Below are 25,830 nucleotides of genomic sequence, written 5' to 3'. Positions count from 1 at the left end.
AAAGAACCAATTTTAAGTGGTATCTTTGGGCACTTTGTTACCAGAAATATCACACAAAGATTCATAAATTGTCCGATATATTGAATTGCACAAATGGAAAATGCCAAAGATAATACAGATTTAAAAATACTATTTTTGCACCAACATTGTGAATCATGAAAAGGCATTAGCAGAAAACTATCTGCAGATGTTGAACAAAGAAAATAGATAAAAATCCAGCAAAAATCTGACAATGGTTTTGAGGGTTACATCACTTGATCCATCTAATGTTCATCAATGTCAGAAATGGTCTCCATGAAAGGATAACTGTCAAGAAGCCACTGATAAGGAAGAGAAACAAGAGATAAGGGCTAAGGTACACCAAATTACAGATGAACTGGACTGAAGAAATTGGACAAGTCTTGTGGAGTCACAAATGTCCTTTAGAATATGAACCTCAACATTATTGAGGAAGTATGAGATCACCACAAAAGAGCAAAAGGCAGCCACACTCCGAGAGGAAAACAAATACAAAAAAGCTTTGTGGCCTAAACCAAATATTGATTTTCCAAGTTTGTCAGAATTGTACAAACTCGTTCTGTCTTATACACTGTATTTCCAGCTGTTTCCATGTTTAAATTTCAAAAGCTGTTGTACAGTTTTTAAATAGTTATTAAAATAATCCTTCACTTGTTTGTAAAATTGAGAGCTACAAATATTTCTAAACGTTTTGACTACGGCATGACTGTTAGCATACGTCGATTAGCATACCGAAAGTAGCTATGTATAGCTGCATCTGTTAGTTTAGGCTACTTTATCAAAATAGCATTCTTTTCTAAGTACAAAAATGCTTATCAGTCGCCAGTATGGTGATTTCATAAATTCAGTTGGACGTATGCACATTATATGCAACTTTTAAGAGTATATGCGTATGCAACTTTTTGTGCTATATTCGCCCCGTACTTATTTGTTTATGCCAAATTACGACAGCACAGCGTCTCTCACGACAGTGTCGTAAACTGCTCGTGTTTTCTACGTTTACCATGGAAACCCCTTCACGGCTGCAGTTTTGTTTACACTCTTGGGTGAGTTTGTTATATTCTCACTGTTAAATTGTTAACAGTTATATACATTTGGTCGTGCACTTAAATGATCTCATGTACTTTCCATGTGTCATATGACACGTTAATGCAGAACATTAGTATCACGCTTTAGCTAACATTAGCTTAACTAGCACTATTACTAATTAGTGTCCACGTATAAGTTTAGAACCAGTCAATAATATCTGTCTGGCGGCTACTTTAACATCCAGTTGTTCTCTAGTTTAGTGAGGGAATTATGTCGTTTCTGTCAGGGAGCTAACAGCTACGGACAGCTGGGGCTGGGACATGTGGATGACCAGTTAGTCCCTCGGCTCTCTGACAACGCAGCACTACAAACAAGACCCATACGGACTGTAAGTGGCGGTGGGGGGCACTCCGTTGCTATTACTGGTAAGTTACTGTTCTGATTCAAACTTATCTCAACTGGTTCAAACGTCACCTGACATGTTCAGCATGGTAAAAATATATCTGAGGTCATATGGTGCCTCCTCCTGGCCAAAAAACATCAACTGTTATTGTTTTTATTTACTTATTTTTAGCAAAAAATGTTGTTTTGTATTATTCATTGTTGTGTCAAACCTGTAGCCTACGCCACAAAAATTTTAATGTCAAGAATGACCCTAAAACAGATAAAATATTTTTGAACTGATAATGACGTTATGTAAACAAATTAATGCTATGCATCAAATGGCAGAAGAAAAATTTATACTTTTTATGTTTGTAATCTTGATTTTAAAAAAGCTCAGTTTCACGTTTGTAAAAATAAATTTGTTTACAGAGGTCAGAGCACAGATTTCATAAATGCTGTGAAAAGAGTCACTTTTATGTTAAATGTGTTAGTAAAAGCCAACTTAGTCTATGAGAAGTATGATTTTATAAGCTCTATTAGAAAACAGCTTGGTTTTAATTTCTGATATTTATGTAATAGTTTATTTATTTATTTATTTTTGTACTGTACACCACTTTGGTCAGCCTTGTTTTTTTTACAGCACTCTGAATAAAGATGGCATGGTATGGTAATATGTTACACAATCAAAATATTTGGGGTGTGCTTTGTGTCTGACAGATAGTGGTGAAGTGTTCGTGTGCGGACAGAATAACAGAGGCCAGCTTGGACTTGGCCACAAAGAAGACATCCTAACTTTTCAGCTCTGCTCCGTCTTGAATCAGAGAGTCACAAATGTAGCTTGTGGTTGGGATTTTACCCTACTTCTTACTGGTGAGCACAGAGCACCATTTCACATTAGATAATCATTTCTAAAAATATCCTTAAGTTGTACTTAAACTTTGCACTTTTACTGAAAATAGTTTCAGGTTAAGTGCTTATGTCTAATTTATACAATCTTCTTAGCATTAAAAATAATCCTGTTTAAGCCAGCATAGAATTGCATTTATAACACACATACTTTTAGTTAATAAATTTCAAATCAGTTGAAATGGATGCAATCTGTTTTGCAATTTCCCTTCATATGACAGAAAAAGGTATAATAATGAGATCATAGTGATCACAGTGAAGACTTTGTTCAGAGATAGTGATAGAGACTAGTTCTTGTCATAAAGAATTATAAATAAAGTTTTTCTTCTTAAGTTGTTCCTAAGTTAAATATTTATCATAAATCTGTTTGATGACACAATTTCTTTTATGCCATAAAAAGGAGAATCTTTTCCATCACACTTGCATTTTAGGAAATTTAAGCTGTTTAAACCATAGCAATGCTTGAGGGCAGATTGTTTATACTCTGCAAAGCTGTTTTGACACCTTTAAGTCCTGAAACATTATAGAACTGTTTCAGAGCAGTGGCATGTGACTACACAAATGTCTACAAAGCTCGCTTTGGACTCTACAGGGATTTTCTACACAGGGCCGTAATAACATTTTCAGAAAATCAGCAGGCGAGGCTCTGCATGAACTAGTCAGCAAATATTCACTGTCATTAGGCGGCGTGGCTCAGCAAGGTAGAGCGGGCGTCTTGTAACCTGAGGGTTGCCAGTTCAATCCTCAGCCAAGGCGAGTTCATGTTGAGGTGTCCTTGGGCAAGACACCGAACCACCGAACCCCTAGTTGCTCCTGATGGGTCATGGTTAAGCGTGGTTCCCACTCATTAATTTCTGCATCGTGTGGTGCCTCCTACACCTACTAGATAGCTGTACACCACACCTCCAGCTCCTCCTTTACAATTCCAGCAGAAAGTTTCATGCAGTGACATGCGTATGTGAGCAGCAACTTAAGAAAAAGTGCGGGCCGAATTTCTGGACCCTGACCCGAAAATATCTGGTGTTGATGTGTTAAGAAGCAGATCATTGCACGGCAATGTTTCAAATAAAAATTAAAAGCTGACTATTTCAAATATTCTCTTTTCTTTTTGTCACACTAATAGACTGTGGCAAGCTACTGGCATGTGGCTCCAATGCATTTGGACAGTTGGGTGTTGGACAGATAGTCACACACACTGCGGACCTGCTGGCTGTTGAGGTGAGCATGTGCTCGAGAAGTAGTAGTGCATGTATGTATGTAGTTTGTCCTTAATGAAAGGTTAGTCTTTAAAATGTATTATATCTATGTAGTAAATTTAAATTTCTAGATCCCGCATGTTTCCTACTGGTTGGTCTTGCAAAACCAGATGCTGTTTTTCTGGGGTTTGTTTCAGAGTCTGAAGGAACCTATAGTGAGTGTAGCAGCAGGACTCAGACACTCACTTGCAGTTAGTGGTAATGTAGCAACATAAATTGTATTCTTTTTTCCCATTTAGCAGTCAATCCATAATTCTTGTTTTCACGTTTGATTTGCAGACTCAGGCTGTGTGTATCAGTGGGGAACTGGTCTTCTCAGTCATGCAAAGCGGGCTCTCAGTCCTCACCCTGTTCCACCACACCTCTGCTCTAAAGTTCCCTGTTTGGTACCAGGTAAGGCAAACTAAGCAGAAATAATAACAGGAAACGGTGTACTTAAAACCTTGATATATAAGTGATGTCACTAGTGAATTCTAGAGGTGACAGATGTTTGTGTTCATGCTGCAGGTCTTAATGAAGGGAAACCACACCAGGTAGCCGCAGGCTCAGCTCACTGTGTGTGTCTTACAGGTAGGGAAGCCAAAGTGTTCAAAGAGCTGACTGACATGAACAAGAATCAAAGTTTGCTGCATACAAAAAAATAATGTTGTGCGGATTATTTCAGAGCTTTTAAAGAAACTAAATTATTTTTAGGAACAAGGACAAAAGCAGTGTGTCTGTAATCTCAGAGCAAATATGTAATGCATCATGCAATCCTCAATTATAATGAGTTGTGTTTCAGTTCATATGTAATGACTTCCCCCTGTCCTTGCATTTGTTGTGCAGTTCCTTGATTATTTTTCTGCCTTTCAGCTGCTGCTTCTGTTGAATGAAGAGTAACATTGCTTATGTCATGTTTGCAGAAGAAGGGGATTTATTTCTGTGGGGAAACAACAAACATGGCCAGCTGACCGTGTCAGAGCCCTACCAGTCCTCTCCAGCACTTCTGAGGAGATCTCTGTTTAATAAAGAAAAAGTTGTACATGTGTGGAGTGGCTGGACTCACATTGTGGCTCAAACAGGTACAGAAGCACAATAGAACATCTTTTTTTTTTTTTTTAGATGCTTACCAGTTTTAACAAGATTTACTGCTCGGTTGCTGTATCTGAACAACCTAACAACCTGGTCTGAATCTATTTCAGAGAGTGGCAGAGTTTTCACATGGGGCAGAGGAGATTATGGACAACTGGGCCGACAAGCCTCAGCCAGTCAAAACACAGAGCAGCAGCCAGCAGCGTCTGTAGCTGAAGGCGTTAGCCAAGATAGGGAGGTTTGTCTTCCTGCAGAAGTTAAAGTCCTTCATGGAGCCACGCAGGTACAATATTTCAGGATAAACACTTCTGCTAACTAAATCAGCCAAGGAATTTTGCTGTTAAGAACGTTTGTGTGTCTCCTAATGTTGATCTCTGCTTTGCCTTGAATTTTAAATGTCTAAATCAGTCCAGCAGGGGGCAGCAGATAACTGCAAATAAAAATTTTAGCTTAAGGTTGTTTGGTATGGGAAGAAACATGATGCTCCCTAAAAGAAGCTTCTAAATAATTTGCTTCACCATAGCCTACATGCACAACACACATTTTTAATCCAACAGGAAGAGGACCACTTACATTTATTAAAGGAAGAAGTCTCTCCTCCTGTAAGGGCAATTATTTTTTAGCATTAGGATTTAAGCCATTAAACTGGGGGTCTGAATGCATCAGAGGAAATCGTTGTCAATAAAGTGTATGTCAGGGTCGGGCAAGGGCATGTGCTGGATCATCCTTTCACTGCGCACAGATCACTGCAGCAGGGTTAGCGTATGTCAGAGCACAGCCACTTTGTGTGTATGTGTGGACAGCAAAAAGCAAGATGAATTAGCTGATAGGACTTTAAATCTTATCGTCCCATTTTAGAGCATAAACGCTGTAACAAAGAAATAATTAAATGAGCTGCCAAAATTTTATGAGACGTGTGAAGATATTTAGTGGAACAAATTGAAATGTGCTTTCGGTTCAAAGTTGCTTTTAGTCCAAGCATTGTCTTATCAAAATAGTGCTGTGTTAAAGAAATAGATTTTATGTGCAGGAAAGCAGTGTTTAATTCTCACTCAATTTTAAATATATTTAATGCATTTAATTCCTTTCACAGTTATGGAGGTGGAAGAGGGAAAACAGCCATGAAACTGAATAAGATTTTGGTCAGAATAGCAAGCCTGTATAGCCGCCTGAAATAGATGCATTAAGTCCTCCATCAAGTTTCTGCTTTGTATCATAGAAGTTGTACATAGAATAGCTGATATATTTAATTTAGATAATTATTAGGTAATTATTAGTTAATTAATAATAAGTTTTCATCAGAGTTACTTGCATATTCATGACAACACATCAATGCCTTGATATTACAATCTTAAATTTGTCATTTTCTTTTTTTTTTTCTCCCTAATTTTAAATAAATTTGTCAAATAATTTTTTCTTTAGATCGCCTGTGGATCCGAACATAACCTCGCTATAGTTGGTAAGTGTATTCCTTCAAAATCTTAACATTTTTTATTACATAATAGACGATTCACAGCTGCCATAGAATGATGAAATCAAGAAGAAAGATCCCCTTTCAGCCATGCTCTGCTTTCCACTAATCTGACAGCTGCTGAATATGCTGATTTAGTGTCTCAGCGAGCAACCTGGTGTGTTTTTGCAATATTTTGTTACAGCAATCATGCAAGGTTGGACTTAGTGACACGTAACATTTACTTATAGAATTATTTGTAACGCTATCGTATCACTTTCAACTTGGTACAAGTCCGAAATGCTGCTCCTTACTTGATCTGCTGTTCTGACAAATTGTGTTATTGTATAAATAAATAACATTAGTATTCTAACTTTTTTTCTCCAATGTTTACTCTACAGTTAGCTGCAGAACCTAGGCATTATTTTCCCACACCTGGGCAAAATGAACAAGAGAAACATTTGCTAAACAGCATTTGAGCTGCTTCCTGCCCTATTGCAACATTATCTCCTGCTACCATCTACAGCCATTTGTTTAACACAATGCCACATGATTGTTAGGGTGTTGTGATTGTTATGGCTGAAAAACATGTTATCGGAAAGCTGGAATCATGGAGGCTTACAACCTTTTGAGTTAAGTCATGCCTCTCATCTCACACATGGCACTGACAGTGGTGATGTTGATTAAGTGAAGTAAAATAATCATGTTTTTAATGAGTTGATGATGGCTATTCTGTAGATGTTGTCTAGTAGGAAGTGAGTGTTATTTATAACACTGTATTCGTAACACTGAATGGACAGGTAAATCTGATTAAAGCTGTCAGAAAAAATAGCAAGGAAAGAAAAAAAAACAATGTCAGACTGATGGAGCCATTAATGTTTAGTGTCATGTCCGAAAAAGGGTTTTATTGGTTGCTTTAAGTGCTCATGACTGAAACATGACATGTTCCTTATGGCCTGACATAACTGGCTCAGACTACATGAAGGAACAAGGAGTACACACAGGTGAAACTGACCTATATTAATCCATCCCTCTCCTGTTACTGAGAAATTAGAAAGGGAAGTGTTTAATACATTACAATTAAGCAGTAGTTTGGAAAAAAATTAATCCTAGAAAAGCTGCAGGGGATTTCTGAGGTCAGCTCATTGCTCTGTGGCCTTTGCATCAGGAAGTAATTACAGCATAGATAGATGGGTATCAATGACTGAGACAATTAGGCCCATAAAAGAGCCTAATTAACTACATGCATGTTTACAGGCATGCTTTTCCAGTTAGATATTGTGAGAGCTATTTCCTTCTATCTACATAAGCGATAGTGAAGATGGACTCCTCAGCCACCACATCCCATAATGAATATTTAATAAAAACAGACAAATGTGTTTTTGTAATTCTTTATCAGAACTCCACAGAGATTCATACTTGTTTTTATTCTTTGCAGGCTTGGTAAATTTTCCCTGCTTTCCATAGTTCCACCTAACAATATGAAACATTTTGGATGTAAAATCTTGTACATTAAATTTTGAACACTGACCCAGTTTTTTACATCAGCATGAATAAAAATACCGCAGATGAACACTAAAATGCAAGCACAAGGTTCCAGGAGAGAGAGAACACTGAACCAGTGAACATAGCTCTTGTTGCTACAGAACAAACGTCCATGCCAGCCACTTTCAATTTTCTATTCATCAAAATAAAGATAAAGCATATGCCAATATACATGGGGATTTTTAATGACTTTTCATCACAACAGTTGTCAGGAAGCACCACTCCTTACTTTTAGAAGTCGATTAGACTATACGAAAGCTGGACCAGTAGAGGTACGACTCGTTCCTCTGCCATGCTCTCCTCTTTTTCCTCCTGACTCGAGCGAGGTGGCAGGAGCAATGAAATAGCAAAACAGCAATGGAAGCAGAGACCTGAGTGCTGCTATTTCTGGTGCTGAAGTAGGTCAGGCGGAAAGGAACGGAGAGCATTGCATGCTGCTTATGATATCTGTTGCCTGCTCAGCCCATGCCCATTTGCACCTGAGCAAGCGCTCCTCATGTGTGAAATTCATCATCGGTGGTCAAAGGCGGGAGATGGCCAAACACTCTGTGGGAAGAGCTCTTCCAATCTGAGGAAAAATTTTTATGTGAATACTTAAACTTAATGGGACTGAGGAAGAAAAACACCTTAGATTAGATCTTATTGTTTATTTGTACCTGTGGGCTCATGCAAGTCAGGCTAAAAATGAGGTAAATCCTGCAGATTATGCCACTGTGGTGCTGTTAATTAGATGGGAAATTTTATACTGTCAAATGTGAAAGTCAATGACTGGATTTGTTTACCAGGAAATGGCTTTTGGTTTGAGTTCCTTGTTTTTTATCCTTTTGTTGAACAGAATTTGTTCAGGCACTTTGTTACCATGGAGACACTGATGTGCTGTTCTCTAGTCAGTGTGTCCATGAATTTAGCACAGCACCAAAATGAGACATTTCTTTCCCCAATGAGGATAAAGCTTCAACACATCAAATTCACCAATTGGGAATGTTTACTGAACAGACTTAACTAAAGATCATGCCAAATGCTGTCTACCTACAGATGCATGCATTATCTCAAATGCAGGACTAAATGTGTTTGTAATATGTAAGCTGTATCTGGCAGAATGTCACACTGACAAGCTGCTGGCATATCTTGGTCTGTTAACTGGTGAAAAACATGTGTTTGTTAGCGAATCTGAATCTTTGATGCTGCTGATTTTGAGAGACAGGCTAAAAACAAAGAGACAAAGAAACCACTCTGACATAAATGAAAACATGACATGAAAGACACACAACTAACGAATGGGGAAAGCTTGAAGATGTGTTACCCTTGAGAAAGCAAGCTCGCTTCTGTTGCCATGGCAATGGAGCCTATTAGGTAACTGTGTTGCCATGGCACGTGTTTCCTCTGTGGTGCAGACCTGACCACACCCACCAACATGCTCACCAGCTGTGAAGAGCAGGGAGGCTTTATTACTGGCCAAATGTTAGTGTTTTGATCAGAGAAGCTCGGCGTGATTGCATGTTTTTTTTGGTTTGTGTTGCTTACAGACTTTTCTTTTTTCCTACTTAACCAATTTTAGGCTACATGCTACACTTCTGGTGCCTCCTTTATCTCCTGTCAGCTTCACTGACCCATGACCCCTCTCCTTTTCAGGCAGGTGTCTCCTCTCATGGGGCTGGAATGAACATGGGATGTGTGGAGACGGTTCACAGGCTGACGTCTTTCATCCTCAGTTCATTTCTGATCTAAGACCTATTCTCATTGGCTGTGGAGCTGGACACTCTATGGCAGTGTGCACTGTGACAACTGGTTTAAGAAAGACCTCTAACTCCATCTGAATAACACTGGAGCAGGGACATTACTTGACAATCAAACTTAAAAAAACAATGATTCTGAGTGTTACCACATTACTGTTTCAGTGCCTTGTTGGTACTTTGTAAAAGCCCATATACAATCATTTTAAGTGCCCTTGACTGTGAAGTAACTTTCACCTTTTAAAAGGTCAGTGAACAGGTCAGTCTTCATAGTATCGTGGTGATAAATTCTCTGGTGTGCTTAGACACAGCCTGAATTATGCTTCCTGTGGCAGAGGCCATCATTTCTCTGGCTAGCCTGTCACTTTGATGAACATGATGGAGGAGATGCCCGTGCTTCTGGCCGCTGATCCACCTGCCATGTTAGTCTTCCATACTGAAGCTGTTGTGGATCACATGAAAGATGGACTGGACTGGTGCTAAAGCTCCATCTTCCCTTGTCAGGGGTGTTATTGCTGGGATCTTGAGTGTCAGGAGGTCATCAATCCTTGCACTTAATCCTGAAAAATCTCTGTCATTGTATGATTTACCACTTACACATACAGGTCTGTACCTTTATTCTTTTTGTAAAAGTCCATCACATATTTAATGTTCTTGTCATTTTTTCTCATATTCTTTAATCTTCTGTTTATCTCATTTCTCCCACTTTCATGTCTATTTAATCTATATTGGGAGAAACTCATTTGACCCAACTACATATTTAGAAGTAGGAGACATCCGCAGTGCAGCACCCGTGTACCAAGTGCATCTCTTAAGCCAGTGACAAGGTCAAAGGCATTAGCAAGATGCAGAGAGGTTTGTTTCTGCTTTAGGTTTTGTTTGTTTTGTTTGTTTTTCTCTTTTTTTTTTAGTTTTATTATTGTGGTTTATGCAACTCAGATGTGGAACATGAGTAAAAGTATGCATTAATGAAAATTAAAATGCTTTTACCAGGACTTCTTTGAAAAAAATTAAAAAATAAATCCACACTTGTTGAAAGACGATTATTTCTATGTTTGTTTGTTTTTTATTTATTACTATTTATTGTACAAGTCGGAACTCTATTGGTCAAAAAAGACACAAAAAATCCCTAAACAACAAAACAACCAATACGATCACCGAACACCTCATTGAGAAAACTAACCACAGAATGCACGGTGTTCAAAACACACACTCTGAAATCTCACTAAATGGCACATTAGTTGCCTCATTGTTGTGTTGTTGATTCTGTTCATAATAACGGCCGCTGTGTTGTTTGTTTTTTTTTTGTTTATAAGTTTTGTTTCGAACAATGACCAGCACCCCGCCCCCCTCATTTGTGTTCAGCTCTGTTGGCAGACTTAAATCTGCTGTACCTGACTGCAGGTAGACCTTAACAAGTTGTTGGCAGTGAAATTGCAGTTGTTTGGTAAAAAGTTGGTCCCTTCTAACTAACTTTTTCACACAAACAATCAATCGGTATTTTCTACTCAGTGGTCATCCTATGAGTATTTTTATTAGGTATGCTCATTGCTTAACCTCAAGAGCTGATACATATGGGGGTCCTTGTTGTTACTGGGTGTTTTTTGGTGCAAAACTGATGTTTGTTTTCAGTGGCTAGTGACTGATAACTAAAGTAAAAAGTACATTAGGTAATCGTGCTGTGTATTCCTGAATGGTAAGAAAACTTAGCATAACAGAGGCACTTGTCCAGGATGATGATAATGGTTTGGCAATAGTTGGTATTACATACTAGTTTATCAAATTGCATATTCGAAGAACAAAAGAATAATCCAATTATAAATGATTGTCAATTAAATTATTACCCTACAACAGATTAATTATTAATGTTTAAGGTGTGATGCAACATATTTTATATGTAAGCTGTCTATTTTTATCAAAGCACAACTGTAACATTTACCAGCTGAATTATTTACGATTCCTCACATCACAGCTTGAAATTTTAATCCCTCATTAAAGAATTGTGCTTTTTTTTTTAACATGACCCTTTGTCTTGTTCTTTTTTTTGTGTGGATGTTATGTTTTTTGATGCTTGAAAACATATCAAAGGAATGTTAAAGTTCACTGGTGCAAAACAGTGCAAAAGTCTACAAAGATGTGACCACGACAGTACAAAGTTAAAACTGTTAAGTCTGGCTGACATGACAAATGACAGGTTTTTTTGCTGTAGGGTGTATGATTTAAATCGGAGCGACATTTTTTTTTAAACAGAAGAGCACACAGATATTTGATGATCACTCAAAAACATTGGTACACACAACTGTAGCACACAGAAAGCGTATTCACAGCACTGGCACACACCAAAAATAGGCACATAAAATTACAACACAGTAACCAGTCACAGATACTGAGCTACATAAGGCTTGACAACAAAACTTCCTCAGTGCTACATCTATGCTGAGTTTGTGATGTACAAGTTGTCACTTTCACACCCATTTAAAAATACTAAGTAATACACAAAACAATGCTACAGCACTATCAGGTGGGTGATGGGCCATTATGGGTCATACACATAGTGGTTGGTACACCATGGTTCATAACACAAACTGACTCTGTTGGTTGTCTGCTCCGGTGCTGGCGTTGGGTCTCTATAAACATATAAAAAATAAATAAAAATAAATTATTACACAAATTATGTATAATGGTGGAAATGATGGTGATGATGGAAGGTAAGGAAAATGTGCTCCGTTAGTTCCTCATGGTAAATGGTGGGTTTACCATGTACTTCCCATGCTCAGCCAAGGCGTCGGACACCAAACTACTGTCTGAGTGCACAGGTTGGACTCTGAGTTGGTTAATAAACATGCCCAATCATGCTGCATTTTACAGGTTGATGTAGAGTAGTTCAGTCATTGTCATGCGTTTGTATACTTTGCATCATGCCCTCACAGTCACCTCGTTTGTTATTAGATTCTCTTTTACCCGAACACAGGTAAACAAAAGGTCAAACAGCAGCTGAAAACACTAGCAGTAAAGCCAGTGGAAAACGAAAGGTGTGTGTATGCATGTGCTGAATAAAAACGGAGTCTAAATGCTTGTTGTGTACAAAATTTATTTCATGCAAGGACTTATATGTACATTTGTTTTTTTTTTTTTTTATTTGAATACTTTTCTTTTGCATAAATGTAAAATACATGCATTTACCTTTCCCCAAGTAGACCCACATCAGATTCTAGGTCATATTGAACTTTTTTTTTCTTCTTTTACCCCACTTGAATTGCATGACCACATGATTCACTTGCATCTCTTCACATAAAATTGTCACAATTGTTTTTTTTTTGTTTGTTTTTTTAATATATATATATAGATAGATAACGTTTATTAATTACCACACGAGACATGACTTAAAATGTAAAACTCTGCTCATTTGGAATAAGAACATTAATTAGATGAGTTGCTATAATGATTTCACTATATCTTCTCATAGAAATGAACATTTCTAATTAGTCTATGTAAAATTTGATAAAGTGCCCTGAAAAACTTGTGCATAATTATTGGGACAGTATCAATACGTGTAATAGTACTGATGTATTGAAATATCACTTGTATTAATATACAGCAGTAGTCTTTATAACATCTGGCTGATCATAACTCCATATGCTATGATACCTGGTCCCTTTCTGTAATATTTTGTGCTTTTAATATACAAAAAAGAGCTGTGGGCTGAATGAGTTTTGGCTCTTTTTTTTCTTTTTTACTTGGTACTATGCATCCCACTAAAGGTTAAATCCTAGTGTGTGTTTACTGGTGTAATAACTATAAGTAAGACGGCATTTTTTGCTGTGATTAAAAGTATGATAGTGTTTCAAAAGGTACAAGGTGCCCCTTTATGAAATAAAGCTTTTGTTACACTGTTATGAGCATGGTATACGGAGTAATGATGCTACACCTTGAGCACTAGTGTCATATCTTGTCAATTTTTTCCTCACTTTTACTTTGCCTCACCAGGTATGAAGGCACCATTGTTTTACGATTTGTAAGTCCTGCACCAATTTAGCAGCACAGCAGTTACAGAATTTGCTGCAGATCGTTAATACATTTTAAAAATGCATAACTACCAGTAAATATAGTGGTACAAAAACTATTTGTGCTCATAATAGCATTGGTTGTCTTTATGGCAGATTGTTCAAGTTAAATCGCACTGTTTTAGTTGGGTGCCCCATTAAAATAAATTCAAGAAAATAAATATATGAATTTGGGGAAAGGCAAAGAATGGCAGCTACATGGAAATCTCTGCTATGACTGAGTCTCTTGTAAAGCTGTCTCAGAATGCATAAAAATGACAAAGCTTTAAAAGCTTTTCAAAGAAATATGTTTTTTTTTTCTTACAGGTACTGCATTACAGTAAGCTTCTTTATGAACATAATTTCTCATGCAATTCATGCAAATGAACATTTTAGTTCTGTTGACAATAGATGTATTCATAGGAATTGTCATCATCTCCATATTGCATTGGACATCATGAACATCATGTTCAAATAATTTTGTAATAGCCACTCAGCTAACATTAAGTCTTCTCTGGATTGCACCTTTAGAATGTGAACGTCTCTACTTTGCAACTCACAAAGCACTTAAGAGTTGCCTTAACAGCTTTTGGATATGTTTAAAAGCCATGTGTTATTAATGTCCAGCATACTATTAGCAGGGGTTACATCTCATGAAAGTTTCACAAAATTGTTAAAAGCAAATGAGATCAAAGTTCTTAGCAGAAAAGTATGAGAGATCAAAAGCAACAGAGCAACAGGCAATGATGTAAACACAGGGGGGGAAAATGTGGAGTAGCCTGCAATAGAACAGTGCTTTGTCTGCAGCTGAGCTGACCCATGCAGAGTGGCATGTGCCAATGTTGTCTATTCTAGGATTTCATGACACACCCAAGGAGAACACTTGGGAAGCTTGAGTATAAGCACAGTTAAGATACAATTTTTTTCAGAAAAATAAAGAGACAAAATGAAAAGGAAAAACAAAGCAAGAGCGAAGGCAAGTGTCAAAGGAAAATTTGACAGGAAAGATAATAAGGAGGAGTGTGGACTGGCCTTCCAATGGCATTGTGTCTGCTACTCAACCATGCTACATAATGGATGGGATGGGAGAATGTGAGTGTTGCATTAGACAGGGTGGGCTGCAGGGCAGGGCGGACACTGAGGACACTCCAGAGGCATCCCCGCTCATGCCAGACATGCTGTTAAGGCTCCAAGGCTTTTCATAACCTTCAGTTGAAAAACAGAGAACGTTCTGAGTACACTGAAGCACTGAATCCATGACATAATGTTTTGATGCTCCTCACTGCTAATACTACACCTGTTGCTTTCTTGTTTTTGTCTCCAAAGAAACAGGTCAACACAGACATGAGACAGATTATTATTCTCCATGCATTGAGTGCATTAGAAGTACAACAGCATGCACCAGGTGGTACTGGAATGGTTTGGAGTATAACACTGTTTAAAAAAAAATAAATTCAGAAAAGATAGGCACCTCAGGCAGGGAATGTATAATCAGCTACAGGTAGAATTTCATACTGTATGCTGTTTACTGCACACAGCCTTACGTCACTTTTGTAAAATTAATATTCAATTCAAAATATAGATTATATAAACTTTTTTTTCAGAATTCAGAAAAAGTAAATCAAAATTAGCCATGTCAGCTTAATCATTGTAATAATATGTTACATTAGCGGCCTTCCATTTGTGTTGTGCTCCTTCACCATACTGATAGCACCCATCAGCAAGACACTTCATGCACTTATGGTCAAGAGGAATGTACTCATAAGTCTGGATCCCAAATGATAATTATCATTAAAACACATATACATACAAGATACACCTGTAGCACATAAATACTTTTTTAGGCATAGAAGACAACACATTCTACATCATATAAATCTCGAAAATAGCTTTCTTACTGGTAAATAAATAAGGGTATTACATTATGGTATCAAAAAATATATTATGTAGATGTTGACAATAATTCTTAATTTCTGTGGGGATTGTGCTTGGTTTAAACACATGCTGTTGTGGGTTAGACTAAAAACAATCCCCAGCAGGATGATTAAGAAAAAGCAGCTGCTGTGAGAGTGTGTGAGGGTTAGTGTGTGTTTGTGAAAAACTGAGGTGTAACAGTCAGTGATGAGACAAAGAAGGGTGTTTCCTGTCTACCATCTACAGGGTGTCAGTGTTTCGGGGGGGGCTGTGATTGGCTGTTACCGTACGTACCCCTCCTCAATCTCCCCCCTGTGTGGTTGGGGCATTCAGCAGTGGTGACCAGGAAGCAGGGCCGCTCTCTCTCACTGGGGCTGAAGATTTCCTCTGGAGATATTGCCTGGTCTATGTGGGGGCAATCTTCATTAGCCAGAGCTGCATTAGCCGCCTCACCGTTCAGCTTTGAGTCTTGAAATAAAAAAGAAAACAAACAAACAAAGCATCTGGTTTCAGTCTGTCTTTTTTTTTTTTCCTACTTTACAGTTTAATGCACACAGGGATTAACCCAAACAATAACACTAGTTGTGTAGCTGCTGTCAGATGTTTACCTTGCATTGCTTTGTGGACATTCTGTTTGCACTTTTTGCACAAACTGTGTCAAATATCAATACATCTTTGCACTAGCATCACCAGAGGGGCATCAAGTCTTTTCTGACATCTGCTAATGTTGTCCTTAACATTACAAATGCATCCTCTCTGTTTGTCTTAAGAGAGAGGAGGAGTGAATCACTGTGTTAAGAAGTGCAAAATCAATAACAAGATTACTCAGGGCCTGCCTTAGTCTCTCTATTGTCCCATTGAGAGTCAAAGTGTTTTTCATTACATATTTTATTGACTGATCTCAGAAATTCATTTATTCAATCTTGTGACTGAATCATTGGTTGATTGAAGTGTGGGAAGAGAGAAACAGCTGATAGTGATATGGCAGTTTCAAGAGGACAGGGAAGCAGTGACACAACACTGTATCAGAATGTGTGTCATGTTTGTGTTCTTACCTTGAAATTTGATCTCGAAAACATCGTCATGGGCAATTGGGCTCAGATGCTGGGAGCTGATGCTTGACTTACAATAGTTAGGAGAACCTGGCTGGGGAGCCCGAGGGATATGCCTGTTTTTTTTCTTTGGTAGTTTCTGTTTTGCCATGGCCAACGAGTAATACATTCCAAAATTGTTGACAATCACAGGGACAGGCATGGCAATGGTCAGCACACCTGCCAAGGCGCACAGAGCTCCAACCAGCATACCAAAGGTCGTCCGAGGGTACATATCTCCGTAGCCAAGGGTCGTCATGGTCACCACAGCCCACCAGAATCCAATTGGGATGTTCTTGAATTGTGTGTGATCGCTGGCTCCTGGGTCGTTGGGGTTAGCGCCAATCCGTTCAGCGTAGTAGATCATCGTGGCAAAAATGAGGACACCAAGAGCAAGGAAAATGATGAGGAGAAGGAACTCATTGGTGCTGGCCCTCAAAGTGTGGCCCAGCACACGCAGTCCCACAAAATGACGGGTCAGCTTGAAGATACGCAGGATCCGCACAAAGCGGACCACTCTCAGGAAACCCAACACATCCTTAGCTGCTTTGGAGGAGAGCCCACTGAGACCCACCTCTAGGTAGAAGGGGAGGATGGCCACAAAGTCAATTATGTTGAGCGTGTTGCGAATGAAATCAAATTTGTTTGGACAGAAAGTTATTCGCATTAGAAATTCAAAGGTAAACCACACCACACAAACACCTTCAATGTAGGTGAGGTAGGGCGCAGTCTCAGTCTCCTGGTAGGTGGTAATCACTGTGGTATTGTCCACATGCTCCTCCTCAGTGCGGTTCATGATCGGGTTGAAGGCCTCATGGGTCTCAAGACAGAAAGTGGTGATGGACACCAGAATGAAGAACAGTGAGGCCAGTGCTATCCACTGAGCAGGAAAAAGATGGGGTGCAATTGAAGAAATGGAGAAGGCAGAGGGGGGGGGGGCAGAAGAGAGGAGAATGAGCACAGCAAAATATGCAGTGTAATCAAGCTTGACAGTCTAACAGCCATTCTTAGCAGGACACAATGTTATTCAATCTATTATCTCAAACAATGGCATCTATTATAGTTTGACAGTGACATTGACAACCCATCCCCATGTGTGTCTGGACTCTGAAGTGTCATTGTAAAAGGGACGATCAGTATGAACTTGCTCCTCCTTCCCTTGCCTCTGTTGTCTCTCAAGGTCATGGCATTTTCATGGATGTGCTACATGCAGAATTGTAAAGAGCCACTAGTAGCTGCAGCAGCATCAAACAGGACATCAGTGTCAACCCTCTTGACTAAATTTAGCTGGGGCTCTTCCCTTTAGCATCATCACTGCAGAAGGTCTTCCCTACACAAGGTCATACTGTCCAGATTATCAACTCCTGGGAATCACTCTGAGTTTAGACAAGCCCGCATTTCCCTTGATGGCAAAAGAGTACTTTAGCCTTCATTATGTATTGATTAAATGATCAAATTTCATCACATTTAGGCTCAGAAATTTCTAATGCATACTACATGAGCGCAACAGACACAGTATCCCCCCTAGGGTACTGACTGCTGCCCAGTCCTGACAATTATCATCCTCTCATGATACTTTGCTTTTTACAGAGTGCCTTAATGCTCGTAGTTGTTACTGTAATGTCAGAAATGCAGCAACAGACAGGAAAAAATAAATACTCTTGATGTTTTATGTATCAGGACATACACACACAAATTGATAAATAAATAAATCAAATCAAATCAAATCAAATTTTATTTATAAAGCGCTTTTCATGCAAAGGCAACACAAAGTGCTTTACATAGTAGAAATGAATGCATATTAAAATGAAAAAAAAAAAAAAAAAGAAAATCACAGAACAAAAACAATAAGCCCTTTACACACCCAGTTATGTGACAGATTAAACTCCCCCCCCCCCCCCCCTTCAACCATCCACACACACACACACACACACACACACACACACAAACTCTTAATATCTGTCTTTGGCTTGGTGCTGCTGTGAGGAAACGGCAGTTTTGGGGACCCATTTACACCAGGAGCCAGTCAAGCCATGTTTGCAGAGGGCAGACCAAGCAGGCTTGACGCCCAGAGTTTAGGATCCCCATAAAGAAACACTGGAGTTAAAAATGTTAAAAATGTTAAAACAGTTAAAACAACGATAAAATAGGGAAACAGTTAAGAAGCTATAATAAAATATAATAAAATAAAATAGATAAATGAGACAGATAAGATAAGATGAGATAAATAACAGAAAATGAATAAAGTCAAATCAAAAGGCTAAACTAAAAAGGAAGGTCTTGAGCCTCTTCTTAAAAACATCAACAGTCTCTGCAGCCCTGAGGCTCTCTGGCAGGCTGTTCCACAGTTGAGGACCAAAATGATGAAACGAGGCCTCACCGTGTGTTTTAGATCTAACTTTGGGAATAGTTAAAAGGCCGGTACCAGAGGACCTCAGGGTCCGCGAGGGCTCATAATTTGAAAACAAGTCAGATAAATAAGAAGGCCCAAGACCATTACGACATTTATAAACAAGTAAGAGAACCTTAAAATCAATCCTGAAGCGCACGGGGAGCCAATGCAGCGATTTTAAAACCGGTGTAATGTGTTCCCGCCCCCCGGTCCTCGTCAGAACTCGTGCTGCCGAGTTTTGCAGTAACTGTAAACTAGAAATAGACTTTTTGGGAAGACCAGAGAGCAGGGCATTACAATATTCTAGCCTGCTGGAAATAAAAGCATGCATTAGCACCTCCGTGCTGGCAAGAGAGAGAAATGGGCGAACTCTGGCGATGTTTTTAAGATGATAAAAGCCTGTCTTTGTGACATTTCTGATGTGTGAAATAAAATTCAGCTCAGAGTCGAAAAGGACACCCAGATTTCTCACACACTGAGAGGGTTTGAAGTTTTTCAGTCTGCAGGAAATTATCTCTCTCTTGTCTTCAGGACCGATGACTAAAACCTCAGTTTTGTCCTGGTTGAGCTGCAAGAAATTCACTGCCATCCATGACTTTATGTCTAGAATACAGTTTAAAAGGGTGTTAACTGGCTCTAGGTCATCAGGAGACACGGCGATGTAAAGCTGTGTATCATCAGCATAGCTGTGAAAGTCAATGCCGTGTCTCCTGATGACGTCCCCAAGTGGCAACATGTAAAGATTAAAAAGTATTGGGCCTAAAATTGAGCCTTGGGGAACCCCACATTTTATGTCATAGATTCCTGAAGAGCATGTATCCATACTCACCAAGAACTTTCGATCAGCCAGATAGGAGTAAAACCAGTTAAGAACAGTACCTGAGAGGCCCACCAGACTTCTCAGTCTGTCTAATAAAATCTGGTGGTCCACTGTATCAAAAGCAGCACTAAGATCAAGTAGCACCAGGACATTAAGTTTCTGAGAGTCCAAATTACGTCTAAGGTCACTGACAATCTTTAAAAGGGCCGTCTCGGTACTGTGGTTTGTCCTAAAACCAGACTGATACTTTTCTAAAATGTTGTGTTTGTTTAAAAACCCATGTAATTGAGTATAAACAACCTTTTCTATAATTTTACTTAAAAATGGTAGATTGGATACAGGTCTGTAGTTGTCAAGGATGTTGCAGTCTAAATTACTCTTCTTCAGAAGAGGCCGCACCACAGCTGTTTTACAGGCAGATGGGAAGACACCTGTCTGAAGAGAGCAGTTTACAATATTTAAAAGCTCAGACTCGAAGAAACCATAAAATGTTTTTAAAAAAGATGTGGGAATGGGGTCTAAAAGGCAGGTTGTTGGGTTTAGCTGGGAGAAAACTCGACCAAGCATCTCCAATAAATCATTCAGTTCTCATCATCATATTAAAATTAAGTACAGAAGACAACTTCAGGTACAAAAAAAACAAACAAAAAAAAAAACCAAACAAACAAAAAAAACATGACATATATGTTTCTGTTAACATGCATGATGTCACCAGTCAGATTGTGTGAAGTTTCATTATCCTTTATAATGTGGCTTCATTTTCTTAAAGTTTGCAAAGCTAGTTTATGCACATCTCTCTCAAGATCTTGCCAGGGTATTTTAATTTAGTTGAGTTTAACCTTTAACTGTGTAGCTGCAACACATTCATTCTTTCCTTTTTTTTTGGGGGGGGGGGGAGGTTTATTCTGTTGTAGATTTACTAGTGACCTGTTTCCTGACCTAGTTTCAGCCAAAGATTCTAATCAAATGTGAGACAATGTGTGATTGCTTCATATATGACTTTAGAAAATTGTGGCTTACAGTGGAATTAATAACTGTCTCAATAACAGAAATGTGGACAGAATCCATGGCTGCAATACAAGCCTGATTTAACAGACCCGAACAGTCTGAGATGTAGCTTTTGGACTTTTACAAGTACTGTTTTTTACAAGTTAATCCCAAAGTCACAGTAAGCAATGCTCTGACTTTGGGATGAACTTGCTGGGAAGACTGGCAACTGTCTAAAAGTGATTTCCACTTGTAAATAATCTTGCTCACCCTAGAATAACAGACCCCGGATTGTCTGAAACTTGCCATGTGACCTTTCCCAGATTGACGAATAGCATCAGTATTTTTTCTTAAATCACTGAGATCATCTTTTTGGCATTGTGTTAGCACATTTGAATGCTCCAGACCAACAAAATGTCAAGACCTATGTTTTTTGAAGGTGCTCACATAAAATGATGATCAGTTAAACTAGTGCATTTAATAAGCAGCACCTGGCTATAACCGATTTCTTTTATATTGAAGCATGGAGGTTGTTTCGCATGTTGCTTCTGCATTTTGCTTTAGTTATTTAAAAAAAAAAAATTTTACTGTATGTCATGTGTTTTGGTAAAAAACTGTTTATATCTCATTATGTCCTGATGCATAGAACCTTACTTTTCACATGACTGAAAACACTTAATAGGAATCTTGAGGTGAGTACATCAGAGATGGACAGGAAAGCAAACAGGAAGAGAAGAAAACAATCCTATGAAATGCAAAAGTTGGATCAATAACATTATTTTCTTTAAACAAGCCTGTGTAGCACCTCTTAAACTAATGCACATGCACTGTTATGTAGCAGGAAAGAATAATGAATTACTTAAAGGGAAGGTGTAAGCTGGAAATGGACAGGTCCAGGCATGAAGTTTTCTATGTATTCCACTGAGTGAAGGAAACTGCCTCCTCGACAGATACATCCATTCACAGTGAGGCATGCATGCAGTGCTAGATGGAAAACAGGCCCTCATTATAACGGCTCATCACTGGTCATTCGTTGTATTGTTTGGAGGAAATCATTGCTCTTTATGAATGCCTGCTTCCCTTCCATGTTAGTATAATAGTCCGGGGGGGAGGGTGTTGACTCTAGAACACTGACTTCTGTCAGTAGGGTTTTTAAATGTCAAGATCCTTATTGTTTGGAGGTCATACGTTGAGGGAAGAAATCAAAAGCAGAATTATGTGTGAGTGCTTGTCTGGCTAATAATGCTCAGTTTGTCTTTATACAAGTCATGAGAGATTTTGAAGCATTAACAAGTGGTGGTGTTATATCAGATTGCATAATATTGTTGTTTTGTCCACCCCCTCTACAGTATGTTCAGTACAAAATAACATGTATTTCCTACACAATCCAGGTCAGCTGTACTGCAAAAATGAACCTTAACGAATAATACAGCTTGGAGGAATAAAATTTATTTGGATTATGGAACCTTCCACATAACAATAAAGATTTTTAATAATAATAATATTGTCAATTTGTAAATAATGCTTATTTCCAGCCTTAAATGGCACAAGAAATATCCATCCACCCATTTTCTATACCACTCATTCCAATTTGGGGTCACGGCAAAGCTGGAGTCTATCCCAGCAATTAGCAGGCAGGAGGCAGGTTAAATCCTGGACAGATCACCAGTCCATTGCAGGGAGCACAACAAAAAAACAAAACAAAACAAACAAACAAAAACAAACAAACATCCAAACTACCATGCAAACTCTAGTGTGCTAAAGGCACTTCCTGATAGGCTACTTTCATTTTGCCCTCAAACACAGTGACTAGTCAGCCTTCTGAGCATCCCAGTCTTCACACTATTAAACAAATGCTGCATCTTCGTGCGTCTTTGTGACACTCAGGAACAGTGTGGACTTGAGGAAGAGTGACTGGCAAGAAATGGTTTGCTCCTTTTTGGCTAACTCTCATTGTTGCTGGCAAGCCACAGGCCTACAGTTGTATGCAGTAGCAAGGCCTTTCCACTGATGTATTCACTGTGAATAGAGTCTGTAATTAACTCCGAAGCTCACGTATAATTAATCTTCTTGCCAGTCTTGGTGGAGCTCTGTCAATCCCCATTCTTATTATGTTTATTGTTGAATGTGGGACACGTCTTTATAAGCTTGGGGGGATTTTTCTTGCATGTAGAAGGTTCATTTTGCAAGTATGTGTGTATTGTGGGTTTACACTGCTTTTCAAAACACTTAAGAGTGAGAGCATGTTGATATATACAATTGCTGGATAGTGCATGATAACTAATTACACCAAACATGTTTCTACACCTGTCAAAACAGCATGTTGCACAGTGGTAAAATACCACTAAAAATCAAAAGATGCAGGTCATTGCCTCCAATTAGAGGCATTATGCCCAGATGGAAAAGTGCCCATAACCAAGATGAAAAATTTCACCTCTAACAGCAACCTCATTTTTGTCTGGAGGTCTGCCACAAATATTCTTGTAGTGCCAAATAGCCGGTTTAATGTCTAGCTGGCCTATTTACTCAAAGAGCCAGCCAGCTCAGGGATCCCTGTGTCCTGGAAATATCAGTTCAAAGATCAGTGGGAGTCAGAATGAGTTTCTCTATCTTACAAGACAGAGGGCAGTGGAAGTAATGATTTGCATCTAAATTGTTTTTGCTCATGAGGTTGATTCTTTGTAGAGATTGTTTCCCCTCCTCCACCTTACTTGTGCTATCACATCGACCTGCTATAGATACCCCAGGGAGTACAATGCAAGGTCATAAAAAGACTCTTAAACTCATCAGCTTTTGTAGTAATCACCAAGGGGCAGAGGTACAAGTTACAGCTGCATTCCATTTCACGCAGTTTTATCTAAAAACAATTAAACGTTGTAAGAATACATTTGGATTAAATGTACCTTGAATAACTGATCATGAACTCCTGCAATCTGATTTATTAACAATGTCAAAACTTAGGCAGGTATCTTAAAGAGCAACTCACCCTTGCATATTTAGAAGAGTAGGGGTCCTCAAACAGAGCCCAAACACGTTTCTGCCACCGACTCCACAGGTTCCCACTCCTGACATCAGGTGAGTCCCCCTGTGCCAGCCTCCTCGTCATTTCATCTGCATCGTCCTCAGCATGCTCCTGCTCGGGCTCAGGATCTTCGCTCCCCAGGTCTAACAGGCCCCCTCCACCGAAACTATCAAGGGCCTCCTCTGCCTCCCGGTGCTGACGATAGGTCATCCAACAGCATGGCTCCACGTCTGTCTCATCAATGCCCCAGAAGGCCAGTTCCTCCTCATAGAGCGGCCCGCAGACATCAGCAGGGCAGTGTAGTTTCCCTGTCCTGTAGTAATTAAGGATATGTGCAAAAACGCCAGGGTGGCGGTCGAAGAAAAATTCCTCGATCTTGGCATCATAGTCAAAGTGGTTGGGTGCATCAGGCTCGGCCAGCCAGGACAGGCGAGTGCCAGGTAGTGTGCGCAGGGTGCTGCGGTATGTCTGATGTCTGATCCCTCCCACGTTTATAACAATGCGATCCTTGTCGTCGCTCAGGCCCATTGCGTCCCCTAGGCATTTCTCCAATAAGTTCCCCTCATCTCAAAGGCAAGTCTAAGCGCACCTTGTAACCATGCACACAGCTGACCAGACTGACTAACAATTACGCACAGAGCAACCTGTCTTTTCTTACGGAATAGGAAAGAAAATAGTGCTGCTTGACACGCACCAGGCTACATCCCTTTCATACCCTGTATTTTCTAGAAGCACTTGTCATGCAGTTAGAGGATCTTAAACAGTTGCAGCTGTCGAACTCTCTGAAAGGCATAGAATCGAAATCCAAAATGCTTGCAGCCAATAGGATCACATTAAGAATGGACGTCACATCGCTGGTAAATCCAAGATGTCGAGATAAAAGCACAACGCGGGCCAATTTCCGCCCCCCGTCAACAGATTAAATCCACCTCATTGGATTCACCAGGTTGCTGCAATTGATCAGATGAGTCCTGAGTAGGTTTGTGACTTTCACAGCAAGGTGACTGCGGTGGTGCTGAGCGGACAGCGCCTGTCCGGCAGCTCTCGAAGGAGACTCGGCGCTTCTCAGTCCCTCTGCTGCTGCCTACAGAATCACCTCCTTCACACTTAGCTCAACCAGCTCCCTCTCTGCCTTTGACGACACGCCGCCACGAAACAGCAGGTCTTTGTCTCAGCAGATAGACGCTACCCTTCTCAGAGACTTTTCCCCGTCATTTATGCCTTGCAAAGAAGAAGATTCCCACAGTCTGTTTAAAGGAAAATCCCGTCTCTAATTCTGCTACGTGATCAAATAGAGAAAAATCAAAGATGAGAGGGCGACAAACCTCCAAAACGCCCAAACTGCCTGTTATTCACACTGAGCCCTGCTCCTCACTTAGATCAGATTGAGCATGCCCAGTGGAGGATCCTGCATTTAGCCTGTTAAAACAGGCTGTCAAGTTTCCCTGTTAAGGATGCTGAAATTGTCAAATCTGACCACTTTTTTATTTACCCCCCTTTAAAAAATTCTCGCATTAGTTCGTCGCTCGGAGCAGCTGTAACAGCCAGGAGGGACTCATCATTCTCATGCACAGCTGACTGAGGAAGGTGTGACCTGGAGCCATGAACGCGCAGATGCGCTCATAACACACAAAAAAGGGAAAACAGTGATAATAGACTATATCCTTTTATAACCCAATTAAACACGAATGTAAGTTTTGATATGGTTATGTTATTTAATTATTGTCGATCTACAGGTGTTCAGCCCCAAGACCAGACATGCTTCCCTGCAAAGAGATATTCGCGCAACTCTGAGCTGCACTTGATTTATGAGGCCGCTGCCTGCGACTCATCTGCCAGCAGATGGCGCTATTTATCCCTGCAAAGATGGTTTCCCTCATTTTGTGCTCTCAACTATGTAGCTATTGTATGTCAGATAAACACATGATAAAACAAGTAGTAAATAAATAAATGGAAACAAAAAAAAAAACAAAAGGAAATTACTACCAAATCTAAGAATGAAGCTAGTGTTGTATGTTTATATATTCTTGTCTTTCTCTAGGCTATTTAAATTGGTTCTTTTCTTAAATTTTAAACGATCAGAGGGGAAATGGGGCATCCTCTGTCATAGATGAAGATCTTATTTCCCCTCAGCCTTCTTCTCCTGTCAGCTTCAGTTGGTGGGCTGTG

The 25,830-nt window shown here is 39.4% G+C and overlaps 2 protein-coding genes across 5 annotated transcripts; one reads left to right on the top strand and one right to left on the bottom strand.

Annotated features, from left to right (window-relative positions):
* The first annotated feature begins 996 nt into the window (after positions 1-996).
* Positions 997-11,314, top strand: sergef (secretion regulating guanine nucleotide exchange factor). The gene is made up of 11 exons (XM_041996619.1): positions 997-1,064; positions 1,334-1,472; positions 2,149-2,301; positions 3,461-3,555; positions 3,731-3,791; positions 3,873-3,986; positions 4,101-4,163; positions 4,496-4,654; positions 4,775-4,947; positions 6,087-6,123; positions 9,292-11,314. The coding sequence occupies exons 1-11, from the start codon at positions 1,023-1,025 to the stop codon at positions 9,474-9,476; spliced, it is 1,221 nt and encodes a 406-aa protein (XP_041852553.1). The 5' UTR covers positions 997-1,022; the 3' UTR covers positions 9,477-11,314.
* kcnc1b (potassium voltage-gated channel, Shaw-related subfamily, member 1b) lies at positions 8,143-25,202 on the bottom strand. 4 transcript variants are annotated; one of them, XM_041996616.1, is made up of 5 exons: positions 23,626-25,201; positions 16,405-17,320; positions 15,644-15,817; positions 11,983-12,019; positions 8,143-8,227 (listed from the first exon to the last, which is right to left on the bottom strand). In XM_041996616.1, the coding sequence occupies exons 1-5, from the start codon at positions 24,187-24,189 to the stop codon at positions 8,170-8,172; spliced, it is 1,749 nt and encodes a 582-aa protein (XP_041852550.1). In that variant the 5' UTR covers positions 24,190-25,201; the 3' UTR covers positions 8,143-8,169. The 4 variants fall into 4 exon arrangements, with proteins under 4 accessions (XP_041852550.1, XP_041852549.1, XP_041852548.1 ...); XM_041996615.1 differs by lacking the exon at positions 8,143-8,227 and having other exon boundaries at positions 11,440-12,019; XM_041996614.1 differs by lacking the exons at positions 8,143-8,227; positions 11,983-12,019 and adding an exon at positions 12,540-14,641.
* Between the last annotated feature and the right edge of the window lie 628 nt (positions 25,203-25,830).

This window comes from Melanotaenia boesemani, chromosome 10, assembly GCF_017639745.1.
Source record: "Melanotaenia boesemani isolate fMelBoe1 chromosome 10, fMelBoe1.pri, whole genome shotgun sequence".
NCBI classification, from domain to species: Eukaryota; Metazoa; Chordata; class Actinopteri; order Atheriniformes; family Melanotaeniidae; genus Melanotaenia; species Melanotaenia boesemani.
This window is presented reverse-complemented; position numbering and strand designations above follow the sequence as displayed.

Bases quoted from the DNA above. Each gene is read 5' to 3' on its own strand.
- kcnc1b (XM_041996614.1), bottom strand. From the start codon at position 24,189: ATGGGCCTGAGCGACGACAAGGATCGCATTGTTATAAACGTGGGAGGG. The intron at 15,818-16,404 runs GTAAGAACACAA...TTTTATTTCAAG, and splicing joins TTTCGAGATCAAATTTCAAG to ACTCAAAGCTGAACGGTGAG. The intron at 14,642-15,643 runs GTACGTACGGTA...TTTCAACTGAAG, and splicing joins AGGGGGGAGATTGAGGAGGG to GTTATGAAAAGCCTTGGAGC.
- sergef (XM_041996619.1), top strand. From the start codon at position 1,023: ATGGAAACCCCTTCACGGCTGCAGTTTTGTTTACACTCTTGG. The intron at 3,792-3,872 runs GTAATGTAGCAA...TTTGATTTGCAG, and splicing joins ACACTCACTTGCAGTTAGTG to ACTCAGGCTGTGTGTATCAG. The intron at 4,948-6,086 runs GTACAATATTTC...TTTTTTCTTTAG, and splicing joins TCCTTCATGGAGCCACGCAG to ATCGCCTGTGGATCCGAACA.